The 15,887-nt window shown below is 41.5% G+C and overlaps 1 protein-coding gene across 23 annotated transcripts in view; it reads left to right on the forward strand.

Moving 5' to 3' along the window:
* PTPRD (protein tyrosine phosphatase receptor type D) overlaps positions 1–15,887 on the forward strand; it is a 520,593-nt gene that overhangs the window by 451,296 nt on the left and 53,410 nt on the right. For all 23 annotated transcript variants that reach the window (XM_037070904.1, XM_037070905.1, XM_037070912.1 and 20 more), the window contains 2 exons: positions 10,293–10,412; positions 10,926–11,080. In XM_037070904.1, the coding sequence (XP_036926799.1) occupies positions 10,293–10,412; positions 10,926–11,080 (275 nt within the window). The remainder of the gene's footprint in view (positions 1–10,292; positions 10,413–10,925; positions 11,081–15,887) is intronic.

The following is a 15,887-nucleotide window of genomic DNA, read 5'->3' on the forward strand; positions in this document are numbered from 1 at the left end:
TTCCTTCCCCTGCCTCAGATGGAGGAACTTATTTGGAAGTTAGTAAAGGAACCTCTGTTCCCTCCCTTCATTAATTACTCTCTGCTCTTGCAAGTTAGCTTTCTCTTTGTTAAATGGCCTAAAGGAGGCCAATTAAAATGCTGTCTGGTGATCTTTGTTCTGTGGTGATTCAGCCAGGATGCGAACTTCTGGTGACCTGCACAAGCCAACACCGAGGAGTCTCGGCCATTATCAATCTGACCACACAAATGAGCCCTGACCCTCAAGGCCCCAAAGCCCTTTGTTCCCCAGTCTGGAATGCTTGAGAATAAATGACCAAATGCAGCAAGGGGATCTAATGGAGCACTGGTGCTTCAAATGATCCCACCTGTTCTTCCATCTTTCTCCTTCACATCCCCCCACCCCAGGTTTTCCCCTAGGCAGTGGCTCCTTCACCTCCAGTCTCAGCGGGGGAAGGGCAAGGCATTCCCGGATTCTCAAACAAGACCTGGGATTGAGTTTTGCTATAAAAACAATGTTATAAATAGTGGTTACTTGTTACTGAAATACATAGCCGCCATACTTTAGGAACTTTGTGGGTTATGTGGGCTGACCTGGGGACTCAGTGAATTCCCAATTCCCAGCAGCCAACTTCAAAGCAGACATTTGAACTGGCTTTGGCTTTGGTTAGGAATTGCCTGTAGTCTCCCTCATAAATGGAGGTGGTCCACGGAGTTCAAATGAATCACTTCTCTAAGAGCTGAACCCTAAAAGTCCATTATTTTGATTAAGGCTCAGGTTCTTGAAATAATATTCATCCCCTTGCTATATGGGGGAAAAGTGTGTATACAGATAAACACGTATGAGTGTTAGAAGTATTGAGGAGTGCCTGTTGACCGAAGAATTGGTATGGGGAAGAGAGAAGGAAAGGGAAGGGAAGAAAGGATAGGGGAATATCACACAACACTCTGGGGACGTCATCGTCAGAGACAAGGGAAGCTACATGTCGTAGTTCCAAGTGGTGTGTCTCACCGTCAGTGTCTAGGTTTGGATCCCAATTCTAATGGTTACTCGCTGTGCAGTGATGAGCAAGTTACTGGATCGCTCGAAATCTCTTTTCTCCTTTCTGGCTTCCGTGGCGGGGTTCTTGTGGATATTGAGTGAGAGGAGGAATGGGACAGGGTGGCTCGGTGCATCTCAATCGTTGTTGTTTGGCTTGAGAGACAGGAGTTCAGGGCTTTACCATTATAACTTTGCTTCCCCTAAAGCTGTCTTCCAAGTAATTCAGTTTTTTGTTTCCAAATGAAGTGAGTTTGCTTCTCCGTGACTGACTGTGAATCCTGACCAAATTCATGAGTCCCTGCACATGGCACACCCTGCCCACTGTCCCAGTGTAGCAGTCCATGGTCTAGAGGAGAGCGGGCCTGAGAACAGTGGGGCGGGGGGCTGCACTTGCCTTTCCCCCGGACAGAAGCTCCAGAACGGAGAGCCCGGTGCAGAAACTCATTTGTCAGTCTGCAAACAGACCTTGGCTCTTCTGGATACGACTTCCACTGCTGCCGTATCTCGAAGGGATACAATATGAAAACAGTGAATGATATCAACATGAGTTACATATGGTAATAATTGTCCGTGAAGTTTGTGTATTCTTGATACAACGTTTCTGTCTGGTTCTATTTTGCATTCTCCCTCCCCATTCTTATTTATTTGGTGGTGCTCCGGAATTATCTCTACTTAAAACCTATCTCCTGGTTTTTCGATCTTTCTGTTTTGCCTACCCAGGCTCGCTCTCACCCGGTCACTCTGGCCTGCTGTGGATAAAGCAGCCATGCCCGTGACCTTTGTTGAGTGAAAAGAGCTCACTCACCCAAAGGGCTGCTAAGTTCCTTAGCAGGTGATAGAGACTCAATCGGCCTTTTGTTATAGAACTGACCGTTCTTAGGTGTGAAGGGCTAGAGAAGGTCTTACACAGGTGAGGTAGGACTTAGGACTGCAGCTGGCCCTCTGAAAACTTAAGTTCTTCGATTTTCCAATTCGATTACCCCCTCTCAGATACGGCCTTGAAAGGGTCTCAACCCTAACTAAGATTGTTGGTATGGTGTACACACTTAGTTTTCAGCCCCAAAGAGGAAATGTGTACGTTGAATATTTTGTGAATTTCATTCAGATACATAAAGAAACAAAACAAAATGTAAGGCCAAAATCTGGAGATTTTGAGGGTAAAATATGATCGCTGTCTGAAACACCCGTCAGTTGAAAGCCTTGTAAAATGCACTATGACATGAGATACTGTTAGTGGGTTTTGTTCCACAGTTTCCATCTTTTTTGCCAAATCCTCTCAAGTTCTGCGTAGTTCATTAATTCTGTAGAAAATCATTCCCGTGCCCTAGAATGTGGTTTCTAATTGTTTCCATGTTTCATAACATGCCAATAAGCACATGAGTTGGTTTGGGCAGCCACACGTAGGGAAGAAAAAGTTTGGAAAAAATGAAACCCTGGTAGGAGAGGAAAACATATACAGCTGGGATTTCCACTCCAAGGGTGTTATTTGTGGGCAATGGGGACACATGGTTGGCAGCCTCGACTGAAGAATTGGAGTCTCCCAGGTAGTATTTGCCAAAGTGATTCCTGGCCTGGGAAGCTCTATTATTTTGTGGATTGCCCACTTTCTTTCCTTCACTTATCTGCTTTTGACTGTTTCTCGTCTACTTCGTTTCCCATCTGGAAGTGCACAAGACGGAGGGAATAGGTAAACCTCACCCTCAGCAAATTCTTGAGCATCCTTGTTTAGTGTGAGAAGCTGAAGTGCCTTAACAAAGGTGAAGGGGTAGTTGGCCCTCACCAGTTCTCACCTTCTCACCAGCCTGCCTTCAACGACTGCCTATAGTTGACACTCACTGTTGATTCTGTGGTCTTGCCAGCTTCCTGGCGCGAGTTGATTCACTCGGAGATCTGTGACGGCGGTGGTCCTTAGTGCTGTAAGTCTCAAGGATGGGGAGTCCACAAATGGGATGCGCTTCATGATTTGAATTGTGCTCTGTTGTGAGTCACACTGATGTGCAGTAAAAGCATGGAAATAGAAGTGAGGCGTTCTGTTCTTGATTTCCAGACTCGCTCAGCCCTGTTTTCTGTTTGCCAACAGAGAATCGTGAGACCCTATGGATAGCACCCACTGGCAGAGCAGAGCAGATGCTTTGCACGCCGCGACTTCTGCCATCGTGGTCCAGCAAACCAGAAAAGCCCCGCTCCGCTAATTTTTTTTTGTGTGTGTGTGCTAATGAGTGGAGTTTAGATGCTCTCAAGGCCAAAGGGACCAGTCTGCTGTCAACTACACTGCATTGATCGTTTAGGGAATTAGAGTGTAGAGACTTGGCGTTTGGCCAGCAGAACACTTCTGACCTCATGACCATTTGCTCTTCCTTGTCCTCCCCCGTCTTTGAGTGTCACCTTGGTCAATGCCCCCCAACTAAGAGCGAAGGTAGAACAGAAACACACATTTGGCTCAGTGGCCAAGAGGGCAACTGCAGGCAAAAAGCAGGGGGAAAAAAAACAAAGGAAAATCTGCTCAGATATTTTCTTGTTTTCCTGAGATTCTTTACAGATCCTGAGGTCGGTTGGGGTTAAGCATTGAAGATTATAAATGAGAGCGTTATTGTTTTCATTGTCGTTATCGGTTTTGGAAGGCCCAGCCTTGGCCAGTGGCAGGCTAATTCTTGGCCCTTCTGGTTTGTCAAGGTTCGGTGAGTTTAATGGAGAGCGAATGCTTTTCAAATGCCAGGTCCGTGTCCCCTTCCAAATAGAACTGGAAGCGCCAGAGGCCTTGAACATTTAATTTCTCCAACTGCAGCCCAAAGCGCCGCCAATCTAGGGCAGCAGGAACTGCTTTTCCTGTAAGCAACGGCAGGAATGGCAGCCCCAACATTACCTTTGGAGTCTGCGAGATGTATGGGATTGCTTTTGGAAGTGTCGGATACTTAATGTACACAGGACACGGGCAGCAAAAACAGAGATGCTCGTGTTGGCAACCTTCAGGATGTTTGGGGCCTTATCTAGCAAGTTCCCTGCTCGTGGGTTTCTCTTGTCAACATAGTGTCCGACAAAAGAGAAAGAACCCCAGCAGTTTTCTCCCTGTCCGTGGGCTTCCTGGATTTCCTACCTTTGTTCCCCACCCCACCTGCTCTGTTTAGAATGGAAGCCTGCAGGCTCTGGCTCAGAACATTCTTCTTCAAGTGAGTCGGAGGCATCACAGCCTAAGGGAAGAGCTGGGCCAGGAGGAGGAGGTAAAACTTGGCTCCTGCTCACTTTCTGCAAAGCCCCTCTCTTTCTCCGAAATCACGTTTACGGCTGTCCCAAGCTGGATCAGGTTATTTTTGAGATTTGAGAAGTGTGGATTGGTCTCTATTCTCAAGCAAGGCAGATGTATGTTCAGTATAATTGTACTGATTGTTAAAATAGTGAAGTGCTGTATACTGACTGGTGTATAGAACTATCTTTTTATTGAAACTTTCAGCGGTCTAATGGTATTGTTCAGTGGCAGTGACTCAGGCCTGTTGCCAGACCACAGCAGCCACCAGGCAGCCCCGGGCAGGAGAGTGGCCAGTGGGGCTGTGCGGGGCACCAAACCACTGTGGGGAAGGATGGGGGCCCAGGCGCAGACCCTAAGGACTCAAGCCACATTGCAAGAGCTAATATCCAAGTGCCACCCAGCCACTGGAAAGGGGCATGTCATGCAGTTTCCGTCTGTTTACAACACATTTCCAGAAACTTGAGATAGAATGACTCTTAAATTTAATGGGGGAGGTCACTGGGAACGTCTAGTGCATCTTCTGCCTTAACTTTTGGCAGACACATTGCCGCAGTCTATTCAGGCTGCTCTAACAGAATACCGTAGACTAAGTGATTTATAAACAGCAGAAATCTGTTTCTCACAGGTTCACAGATCTTAAACTCGAAAGTTTAAGATCGAGGCGCTGACAGATTCAGTGTTTGTGAGGGTCAGCTTCCTGGGTCCTAGACAACTGTCTACTTACTGCGTCCGTGTGTGCCGAAAGGGCAGGAGAGCCCTCCGGAGTCTCTGTGTTGAGGCCCTAACCCAATGCCGTGAGAGCTTCACTCTTTTGACCTGACTTCTCACAGGCCCCATCATTTATAACCATCACATAGGGGATTAGTTTTCACCGTACGGATTTGGGGGGCACAAGCATTCAGTCTGTGGCACTAAGAAAACAAAAAGGATTACTATTTTTTAATTAGTAAATGCTTTGGAAAGTGTTAGAATGGCTCAATGAACCAATAAGCTCTTTTATGATACACAGTTTGTTTTATTGAAATAATAGTATTTTTCTACTTTATAGTTTTATTTACAAAAAGCTATTACTTAACTGGTAGTCCAATTCTTTAATATCATTCTCATGTCAGGCATTCCTTTGCCCTTGATCTTCCACTACATTTTGGTCAGCATAGAACAGATGAAAGGGGAAATACATAAAATAGAAAGTTTTGCCATTTGGCAGTAGATGTGGTTAAATATCAGTTGAGCAAAGAAAATGATGTTATTGTTAGGACAGAATCATTGAGATGATCTCTGTCCTTATTGGGAAAAATAAAATATTAAAACTGGTCTTGAAATAGATATTTTAACCTATAAAAAATAGATAGTTCAGCATGTAATTTTTTTCTGTCCACTAACATATATTCTAACATTTATCTAAAACTTTCCTTTGTTGCATTTGCCCTTATTAATTGGAGTTGATAAGGGTGTGTTAACATTTCCTCACCCCCTAAATGACTTTGACTTGTGTGATCTAATGTCAGCATACTTCTGTCACAGGAGAATCCTCTGCCCAGACTTATTAAATACTAGTTTCCAGTCACTCTCAGCAGCAGTTATGGATTCCCATGTATCGTGCATTGTCTCTTCTATGTCCTTCTTTGGCAAAGTAATCCGGTCCTAGGCAGGCTGTCCAATGTACCATGTGGCACATGCATTTGGTATCAGTGATGCTGGGACCTTTTGGAGGTTCTCAGTCTATTACATCTGGAATTTGGGTGCTTTGCCACGCTGCCACGTTCAATAGGTCTTTATTACATTGAAATGAGGAGGCTTTATTTTCACAAACTTTCAGGCCACTTAAAAATAAGCCAACCTAGACCACAGTATAGTTGTTCATAATGTTGGCTTCCAGTTTTTGAGTGCCTACGAACGTGCCAGGCACTTCCAAGATAAGCCACCTGTGACCAAAAATGGAACCAGAAGGAATGCGTTTCACCAAAGCATAGTTAGCAGACTGGCTGGATCAAATCCCACCAGATATCTCCAGGCAGCAGATTTTCTTCTGAATGCACTTAAGTATGCATTACCACTTTATCACCTTGCTTCTGATGGTTTGTCATGGAAGAGGTAGAATGAATGAGTTTCATAGTGTACGCTTAGCCATGGTCAACTTGTGTTTTCCATAATTATGAAGAAATGAAAGCTTACCATGTAAGGGCAATCACTCTATGATAATCAAAAGGATTCTCCCCCAAATCCAGCCAGGAATCTGAACCATTTCAAGTAATTCAAGCCTCAAGGAATGTTCCTGAGTGTTGCTTCAAAATCACAGCCTGGGTAGCAGGTTCTGCTCCCCTCCTTTCCCACCTTAGAATCTAATGCATTCCTCTCAGCACACTGCTCCCAGGTTAATTAATGGAGTCGTTTGGGATCTCACAAGTACCTGTTTGAAAAACCAGGAGATGTAAATGCATCTCCGTGGTCAGTAAGGCTGATGGAGATGGGGCAGAGCCTGCATCTCATTTCACTTTGGTGTCCCCACACCTGCTGACACTTGCCTTCTACCTAGAATGTCCCAAATGTGTATCTGCTGAGATTAATCACATACCTTTTCTTATATTTAGAATGACTTAGGTAGTTTGTGACAACAACCACACAAAATCGACAATATGACCTAACTGATGATTAATAACAGCTATGACCTGTTGAATGCCTACTTGGGATGGCCATTTGGATTCGTGATTCAGTTTCATGATTCTGGAGTCTTAGGGTAACACCAATGGGCTGGAGGTGCCGTTCCCATTTTACAGATGAGGCCAGTGGGTTTGGCTCCTGGAAATAGAACAGCAGCTTACTGGTCATCCAGTGATGCTGCCCGACTTTCCATGAATCGGTCCTGAAGGCCAGTTGTCATCACATCAGAATCAAACAGGAAAAACCAAAATCAGTTTTCATATTCCAGAGCTGTTGCCTTCTTATTCTTATATACTCAAAGGGGAGCCCTTACACTCAACTCACACTCAGCTCCGTGCGTGCAGCCGAACAAGTACTTAGTAATAACACTGTCTGGGAGTACCTTCAGAGATTTTCTCCCAGGGGAAAAATAATGGGGAGAGGGGCTGTTGTCAAAGAAAACATTTCAGAAGAGAAAAATGGAGGGAGTTCATTTGCATTAGCTAGTTAGGGTGAAAAATCATTTCTCTTGTTCCCTTGTGTCTCTTCTCCATGCACCTTCAACTTGCTCTCTAATGTTGAAATCAGATATTATTTGTTTAGTGAATGGCTGAAAATGAAAGACTTAAAAAAATTGTCAGTCGATCTAAGCCATCAGAAATTTGGCCCCCAGAAATCACATGAAACCTGTGCAGACTGCTCAGAGAGCGAGGTCGAGAACGTAAGTGCCGCTGCATCTACTAATGAAGGCAGGATGCAGGGCGGTAGCCGTCCCAATAAGCTCAGCGAAACCTCATCCTTCTGCTGAGGCTCGTGTGTGCATGTGCACACGAGTTGGAATATTTGTTTTTTCATAAATTCCCTTTGTGAAATATTTCCTGAGAGAAAATGGCAATGTTTAAGTATATTTGCTTTAAAAAATTGCTCCCTCTTTTTGCAGTTGAGCTTCATGTTAGAATGTCTTTTTTTTTTGTAAAAAGTAAGACTAAAGTGCATTATTTCAATTGAGTATAAAAGCTTTTATTTTCCTTTCAGCTAAAAATGTTCACGTCATTTATTTCTTATAGTAATGTTTTGTGGCATGTTTTTTTTCCCTAAAGCAGTCAGTCTAAGCCAATAGTAGTTTCTGTTTAAAACTTATTAGTAGAAGTATGAGAATGATTAGTAAAATTTTAGTTTCTCCTACATCTTCAGTGTGGAGTGGATGTGTAGATGAAAAGAAAGTCACTGAATTAATAGAGTCATTTTTCCAGAGTCACTTAAAGGCTGGCACGTGGTTCTGTCCATTATGTCCTTTGTCTCACCTCACCAAAGGTCTGGGGATGACCTGTTCCCGGCTTTGAGATGTGATTGCATTGAATTTGGTTTAGTGCATTAAACTGGCCTCATGGACCATTTTGTTGCACTAACTTGCTCTTTTTGTGCCCACCACAGTGATATCTGTCCTCCTGGGATTGGATCTGTTGGCTTTGATTTGAAAGGGTTGCCATCCAGCTGAAACCGTTAAAGGATGAATTTGAAGTTTCTCTCTTGATTCTTTAACTTAATGCATTGCTGGCATCCTCTCAAATGTTGAAATAAGAGACCTCCAAAGTCACTTTTGTCCTTTCCAGTGAGACATCAACTTGACATCTATTTCATGGCTGAAAACAGAACCTTTGGCTTAACTTCTGTGATTTTCTTTTTCTATCTGAACTGTGGCTTACTTAAGTAGTGTTGGCTCCATTCAGGTAGAGGCCTTGGCAAAGTCCATCCAGATGTGTCCTGGGTTTTGATGGACAGTCAGAAAACAGGGAGGTGCTAAATCTTGACCATAGTACATTAGTTTTTTTAAAGGGTTTTTGTTTCCTTGTGTTGTTTCTCTTTGAGTTAGAACATATAATAGAGTTATAACACAGGAAAGACTTTCTAGGAAACATGGAAATATTTTTTATAAATGCTAACAAGAGCCATATTTTCCATTTTACTGTCAACTACTTTTATTTGTTTTTTATGAAATAGGTGATGTTTGTGTGTTCTATTGAAATAAAGGCATAGGATCAATCCTCATGAATTCAACCTCTGTCAACTGTGTAACTGCACATTTAACTGGTTTTTTTCTCCTTTTTCCTTATTTGGGAAATTTTAGAAGGTCCAGTGCCTAGGTGAAAAGAAAGTCCTTTGAGGAGCAGATGCTATATCTAGGAATCAGAACATTACAGTATCATTCACAGCATGCTGTGAATATTTATATTCAACACAAAAGCAAATAATTATCTTGTAATACTATTCACTGGACCAAAAAATTCTAGTATCTATGATAATAATGCCTCGTTGTTTTAATTCCTGTGATTGTAACTTTCATATCTTTATTTTTTAAGTAAAACATGTGCTTTCTAATATTAGACATTACTGTATTTCTTTACCTAGAGAAATGCATTTCAGTTGGTTTCAATTAAGGATTACTTCCGTTTTTCTTATAATCTGAGATAGAAAAGGTAAATATATTCTGATCTATGGCCCTACTAGGAAATACAGCGTTCTGTGTGTCATTTTTCATTATGCGTTTTAATGCCCAAAGGACCCACTCGGTAAATTTGAGGCTTATTGCAGACCTTGAATTATTCTTTGCTTCATGTTAAGCTAATTGGGTTGAGTACTTTTTCTGTGCTTTTGTTCAACTTCACGTAGAAATTGTAGATTATTCATCTCAAATGAACAAATTTTAAATTATTTAAACTTTGCACTTCTAGTGCATGACCCTCTGAGACGTTTTTAAAGAACAGACAGCTCTTTTTTTCCCAGGCATCACCGGTTTAATTTGTTTTGAATACCAGTACCATTTATCTCGTATGTTAAAAAGGGCTATGTTGTTTATTATACTTTGATAGATTTACAAATTATTTCTACTTTTCTTTAAACAAGCATATGTGGAAATTGTGATAGCTCAAGATGAAATAGCTGGTGCCTTTTAAACCTTGATGGATGAATGCTAACTATTTTGTCGTGCACTCTCAATGCCTATGTGTAATCCCCTTGATGCAATTCTTAATGTCTATCCCAGAACAAATTTGTGTTTTCTTCTCAAGTACTCTGAAGTTTCAAATACCTCTCTACTTATCTTACTCAGCAACAATCTGCAATTTATTTTTTTCTCTGGGAAAATTGAATCTGTTACTGCTTAGTATTCCTACCAGCTTGAAAAATGTGGTTTATGTTGGCATCAGAGCCGTAATTTACATATATTGGGATAACAAGAATGCATGCCAGAAAAGGATCAACATGAAATGAAATGCAGAAAAGCTGTTTTCCTTCAACGGCATCTCAAAGGAAAGCTAATGGAGAAATTGATGAGCATCTGCCCTGAATGTGCCCTTGTTTCTTCTAGGTGAAGTGTGACCAGTATTGGCCCAGTAGAGGCACAGAAACGCATGGGCTGGTCCAAGTGACGCTGCTCGATACTGTGGAGCTGGCCACGTATTGTGTTCGAACCTTTGCACTTTACAAGGTTTGCCTTTGATGTTTTTACCTCCTTTCCCCCCCCTTTCCCTTATTAAAGAAAGCTTCTTCGGAGGGATCAGATATCTTGGGGCTTTACTTAAATCCTGATTCCACTGGCAGCAGTGACGAATGAAATGATTCTTCCATTATTGTTCAGCCATTTCTCTTTGTTGATTTATTAGTAAACATGGAACTCTTTCTCTGAACGGAAGCTTCGGCAAATGAAGAATAGATGAAGGAGAACTGGCTTTTCCTACAAAATATAACAGGAGTAGTAGTTACACCTGAAAAATGTAATGTTTCTCACCTCAGAATTGGAATCTTCCTGAGCAAACATTTGTCGTTTCCAAATAGCTTGGGCTTTATATATCGGAAGAGTGTGTCTTCCCAAAGCATATCGGGTGGAGGATGGGGAGGAATTAAGACAGCACTTTGTCTGGTTAGCTCCTCCGTGTTGTTATTCCTCATTACAACGTGAGGCTAGGAGAACAGAGTTTCAGTCGGTGCTCCTACTTCACAGAATGGTTCCAGTGAGAAGCGAGAAGTGAGACAATTCCAGTTCACCGCCTGGCCCGATCACGGCGTTCCGGAGCACCCGACCCCTTTCCTGGCTTTCCTACGGAGAGTCAAAGCCTGCAACCCTCCGGACGCAGGCCCGATGGTGGTGCACTGCAGGTGAGGACGCCGAGGGCGTTGTTCTCGCAGTCAGAAGGTTGGTGGGGAAACAGAACGCTAATGCGACTCCTCATTGCATAGTCTCTTTCCAATGTCTTGATACTCTGGGGTAGTAAATACCTTCCTCAATAATACAGGCAGTCTTTTTCGGTTAAATGAGGCCTATTCTAACAGTAACAGGAAGGGTTTGGTATAGATGCATATACCTGACACTGCTGTTTTATCTTTGGAGCGAAAATAAATAAACACAAAAATTAAGTGCGCACACGGTCCTAAATATATAAACACAAAACAGAAAAGAGCCGAGAATCAAATAGGAGGTTCAAATAGCCGAGGTTCAAATTGTAGCTGGAAGGATATTCTGTCATACATCCGAGGGACAATTGTTGGGCGCGTTCTAGTGGGCGGGGCCAGCACGTCCTTTTCACTGTTTATAAGAAGCACTTTTAAGAGATGCTTTCTGCACATTAGTATTATCAAGCCACATATAGACAGTTCTGACTAACATTCTCTAACTCTTCACTCAGAAATGTGTTCACACATTTTCAGTATTAAACTGATTTCTTCCAGTCTTCTGAGTTCCTCTCAAGTATCAGTACTAACAGATTGCTAAAAGTATCTAGCCACATTCCATTTATTACTCTGTAAATGTATTGTTCGTGTAATTTTATAATACTTCTTAGTAAACTGAGCAAATCAAATAGGAGAGACTCTGGCTTCTTGCACAGAAAAGTAAAATTGCAGTGTTGAAGTACATTAAAAAGGAAAGAAAGTTTCTGTCATAAAACCACTTCTACGATGACCTAACAGCATGTCTCTATTTTTACAAAAAAGTAGGGACAGTGGGTAGACCAGAAAAAAAGCAATAAAATCCACCATGCTGCAGAGGCAAGGGTTAAACCATGGACCACAAATTCTAGATAGGATAATGTTGCGGTTCTCTGTTCTAGCAGTTACTTTTCCCAACAACAACAAAAAATAATAACATTACCTTATGTTTATAGTCTTCTAGAGATTTCAAACCATGCCCCCATGTTGGGTCAAGAGAGACAAGAACACAGGAGAGACACAGGGTTTAGTCCCCGTGCTGGCGGCAACGGAGGTGGAGGAGGCATGGCCCAGGTCCCCTTATCCTCCGGTCCTTGCTCCACTGTGGCCAGGACAGAGGCCTTTCAGGACCTGCCACTGGGTTGCAGATTTTTGCTTGATTTGGAAATACTAGAAATTATTTTTATGAATTTGAGCAAAGGCTGTTGCATCATGAAAACCTATTTCCAGTTGTCCTGTCTGTTAGTGTCAGCAGGCACTAGTGTGACCAGCCTGTATACTCTGTTGTACATCTTTGCAGACCTCCAGGACACACTGTTCCTGGTGATGTGGTACCCTGTCTGCTGCAGGCCTAACCTCACTATGAAGATCCCACATGAAATGTTTTCAGATGGAGTTTGGCACAGGATAGGGAAACAGGAAGGTGGAGCTCATGGAAGAAATATTGTCCTTATGTGCCTAATGGCAAAAATACAGTTCACATAGATGTGTGTATTTGTGTGATATATATACACATACATATGTACACATGTATAAATATTTATATGTGTAAAATATATATACACATAAATGTGTATGCATTTATAGATATACAATAATTAGAACAAAATTTAGGGAAACCTAACTTGGAAGTCTTTACTGAAAAATAGCATTATGATATTTCATTGCATTTTGAAATAACAGCATATTTCCTCTCTCAAAATGTGCTTCTCATTTCTGTAAATTAAAGTGAGGTCCTGTAAAACTAAGATGATAGGTAGGTAGGTAGGTCATTTTAAAAATGCACTTTGCTCTGTGTTGATCATAGGCAAAATATAAGGCTGTATGCTGGGTACTTGTAGAGACCCCAAAATAAGTTTTTAGGCAAGTGGGAAAGATAAGATAGATCGCTACATCCCTTAGTTTGAGAAAATACACACACACACACACACACTCCTATGTTATGTTAAACCACCTGGACTCGGCTCAGAGAGCTATAGATGGCTGAGGAGAAATAAGGAAACAAAGATGAATGTGCAGGGCTAATAGCTGTTGACACTGGGAAGTGCTGTGCCTGAGGCTCTGGAGAAGCTGGTACTGAGACAAACAGAAGAGTAGGTATATTTGGTGGAAGAAATGTGTTAGCAACTACAAAATAATGAGGGAAAGAAGCAGCATAAACTGAGCTCTGAGAGGTGATCTGTGTTCACCCACAGATCACAGATAGGTAACCGCACGTGTCTGGTGAGAAATCTCAGCCTCTTCATTTAGGAGAGGCTGTGTCCACATTGCCAACATCGAAACCGTCACGAATCTGTGATTTAGACACTAGCACATTAAAACTTGGGATGATAATTTTTCTGACAGGGTGGCAAATTCAAGTCATTCCAGATAACAACTGCTCTTGTGGCATCCCAGAAACACTGGTTTAGAAATCATCTCTGAGCAGGAAGGAACTATGCGGAGAGCGGTGCTGGCCAAGTCACGAAGGCATTCTGATTGTGGATCATGGCGTAAATAGTCACACAGAAGGGTCTGGAACATAAACACTGTCTTTTATGTTGTGATGTCTCTTATGATGGACTTGAACTTTTTCTCTTTACTGAAGAAGTAGTAACAAACTCAAAGTAAACCCAAACGTTTTGCCCAGGAGACCCTGTGAAAGTGGAGGAGGTTTAGAAGTCTGGTGCTAGACCAAAATAAGGGTGGGGGGGTGGGCAGAAAAAGAGAAAATTCATGTCCCTTCAATAGTTTTGTCTTGTAATAAATGTACCAGGACTAAAAGGTCATTACACATAGAAGAAAATTTAACAATAAATAATAAAGCATTATCAGGATAGACTAATGCAACAAGCATAGACAAAATCTAGGAAGGTCATGGAGAAGGATGTAGTCTATCCCATTTCTAGAAGAGAGAAAGTCTGGTTCAACAGGTGTAGGAGGAAAGACCCACCCTAACAGTCAGTTCATGCCAAACATTTAATCTCAACATTAAGTGTGTACACTTTGGAGAGAGAGACTGACTGGGTAAATAAATCTCTGGCTTATTCACTTATTGGCTCTGTGCCTTTTGGAGAGTTATTTCATATCTGTTAGATTCTGTTTCTTCACAGAAGGGATAATAATATTCATAGCAATAAGAATTTTATAAAAATTAAATGAAATGATATACATAAGGGATTTAGGACAGTCCATAGTTTGCAGAAGTATGCAATGACATTAAATCATCAGTGTATTAATTAATGAATGAGTTCTAAGAGCTATATATATATTTACAGCTCTGGGAGAGAAATTCAACATGAACTTAGATCACCTGCATTACTTGAGCCATATATCCTGTGAATAACCAGATGTCTATAAATATCTAAATACTTAATGGATTTTTTTATATTTAGATATTTCCCATCAAGGTAATTCCAGCAGATTTTTCATAGTGACAGAGAACATTTTAATGCTATGAGTTAGAATCATTTAAATAATAAATCTACTCTCATAAAGACCTGAGAAATCATTAAACTCTTAAAATGATGCTGTTGAAGATCCAGAGAAATTAATGCTGTGGTTCTTGATGCCTTCAAGATAAAGTTGGAACTTCGTATTGTGTTCATGACCCTTTATAACGGAGGCTGACCACCCTTTGCGTCTACTTGTTCCCTCCTTCAGCCACCTGCTGAACATTCTGAGTCCTTTCATCTCTGGCTCTCAGCAAATGATATTCATCCATTCTGGAATCTTACCTGTTCTTCTTCTCTGTCTGATGTTGTTCAACCCCGTTTCATAGTCTAACTGAAGTAGTACCTCCCTGTGTATATTGCAAAGGTTGCAAACTGGCCTCAGTTGGTTTTGTTGATATCGGGGGTCATTTCTTTTAAATGACTTGAACTTGAATGCCTTTAAGCTGGAATGCACTATCCAGTTTTCCAAACCCTCACCACTCCTCCTTGCCTTACATACAGCTCAACTCATCCATTTACAGGAATTGCCTCGTGTTGTAGATGTTTGAGGTGAAACCCTGGAGAAAACTTTAAAGCTCATCCCTCATTCCTCTTTCCACAGGAAAAATTAAACACTCTCTTCTCTGAGATCTCTCATAAAATATTGTATTTAGTATTTAGTATTTTCACATTTAGTATTTTTAACTACGTGTGAAGATTGCGTATGCCTTGAAATTGTAAAGGGTATGGACTATGGATTGTGCACACTTGTACCATGGCTCTTACATCATGGTATGTGCTCAGTAACCGCTTGCTGAAGTTTGTGCTCAGTATGTGCTCAGTAACCGCTTGCTGAAGTTTGTCGAATTCTATATGGCACTTTCAGAATTTTTGCAGAGACCGTAAGATCATTTGAAGGCTAGACTATTGTTGGTTTCTATGAGCTTTTTTTTTTAACATGAGACTGTATTTGTATCTCTTTATATTGGAGTATGTTTAGGAAAGCTTAATTATTTTAAATTGTCTTTATCTTTTTATACCTATTTCTAAATCCCTTTTTCTACTACTCTGTCTTTTATGTTCTTCCTCACACATCCTCTATTCCATGATTAAGTACAGATATAGCTCCCTGCTCTTTAGCCATAATAAGAGTTGGAAATGTTGAACTCTTAACGTCAAATGTACTCTGTTCTCAACTGGAGAGGCCCTCTGCGGAGTGTTTTACTGATTTTCCCCCTCTCACCTTCAGAGGTAGGAAGCTCATTTCCTGTTTCACACAAGGAAAAACAGAGGCCAAGAAAGGTCACCTTAATTGCCTGAGCTGATGTCACTAGTGGTGACAAAGC

The sequence above is a fragment of the Sturnira hondurensis genome, unplaced genomic scaffold, assembly GCF_014824575.4.
Source record: "Sturnira hondurensis isolate 20B ecotype Veracruz unplaced genomic scaffold, ASM1482457v3 Scaffold0019144, whole genome shotgun sequence".
NCBI classification, from domain to species: Eukaryota; Metazoa; Chordata; class Mammalia; order Chiroptera; family Phyllostomidae; genus Sturnira; species Sturnira hondurensis.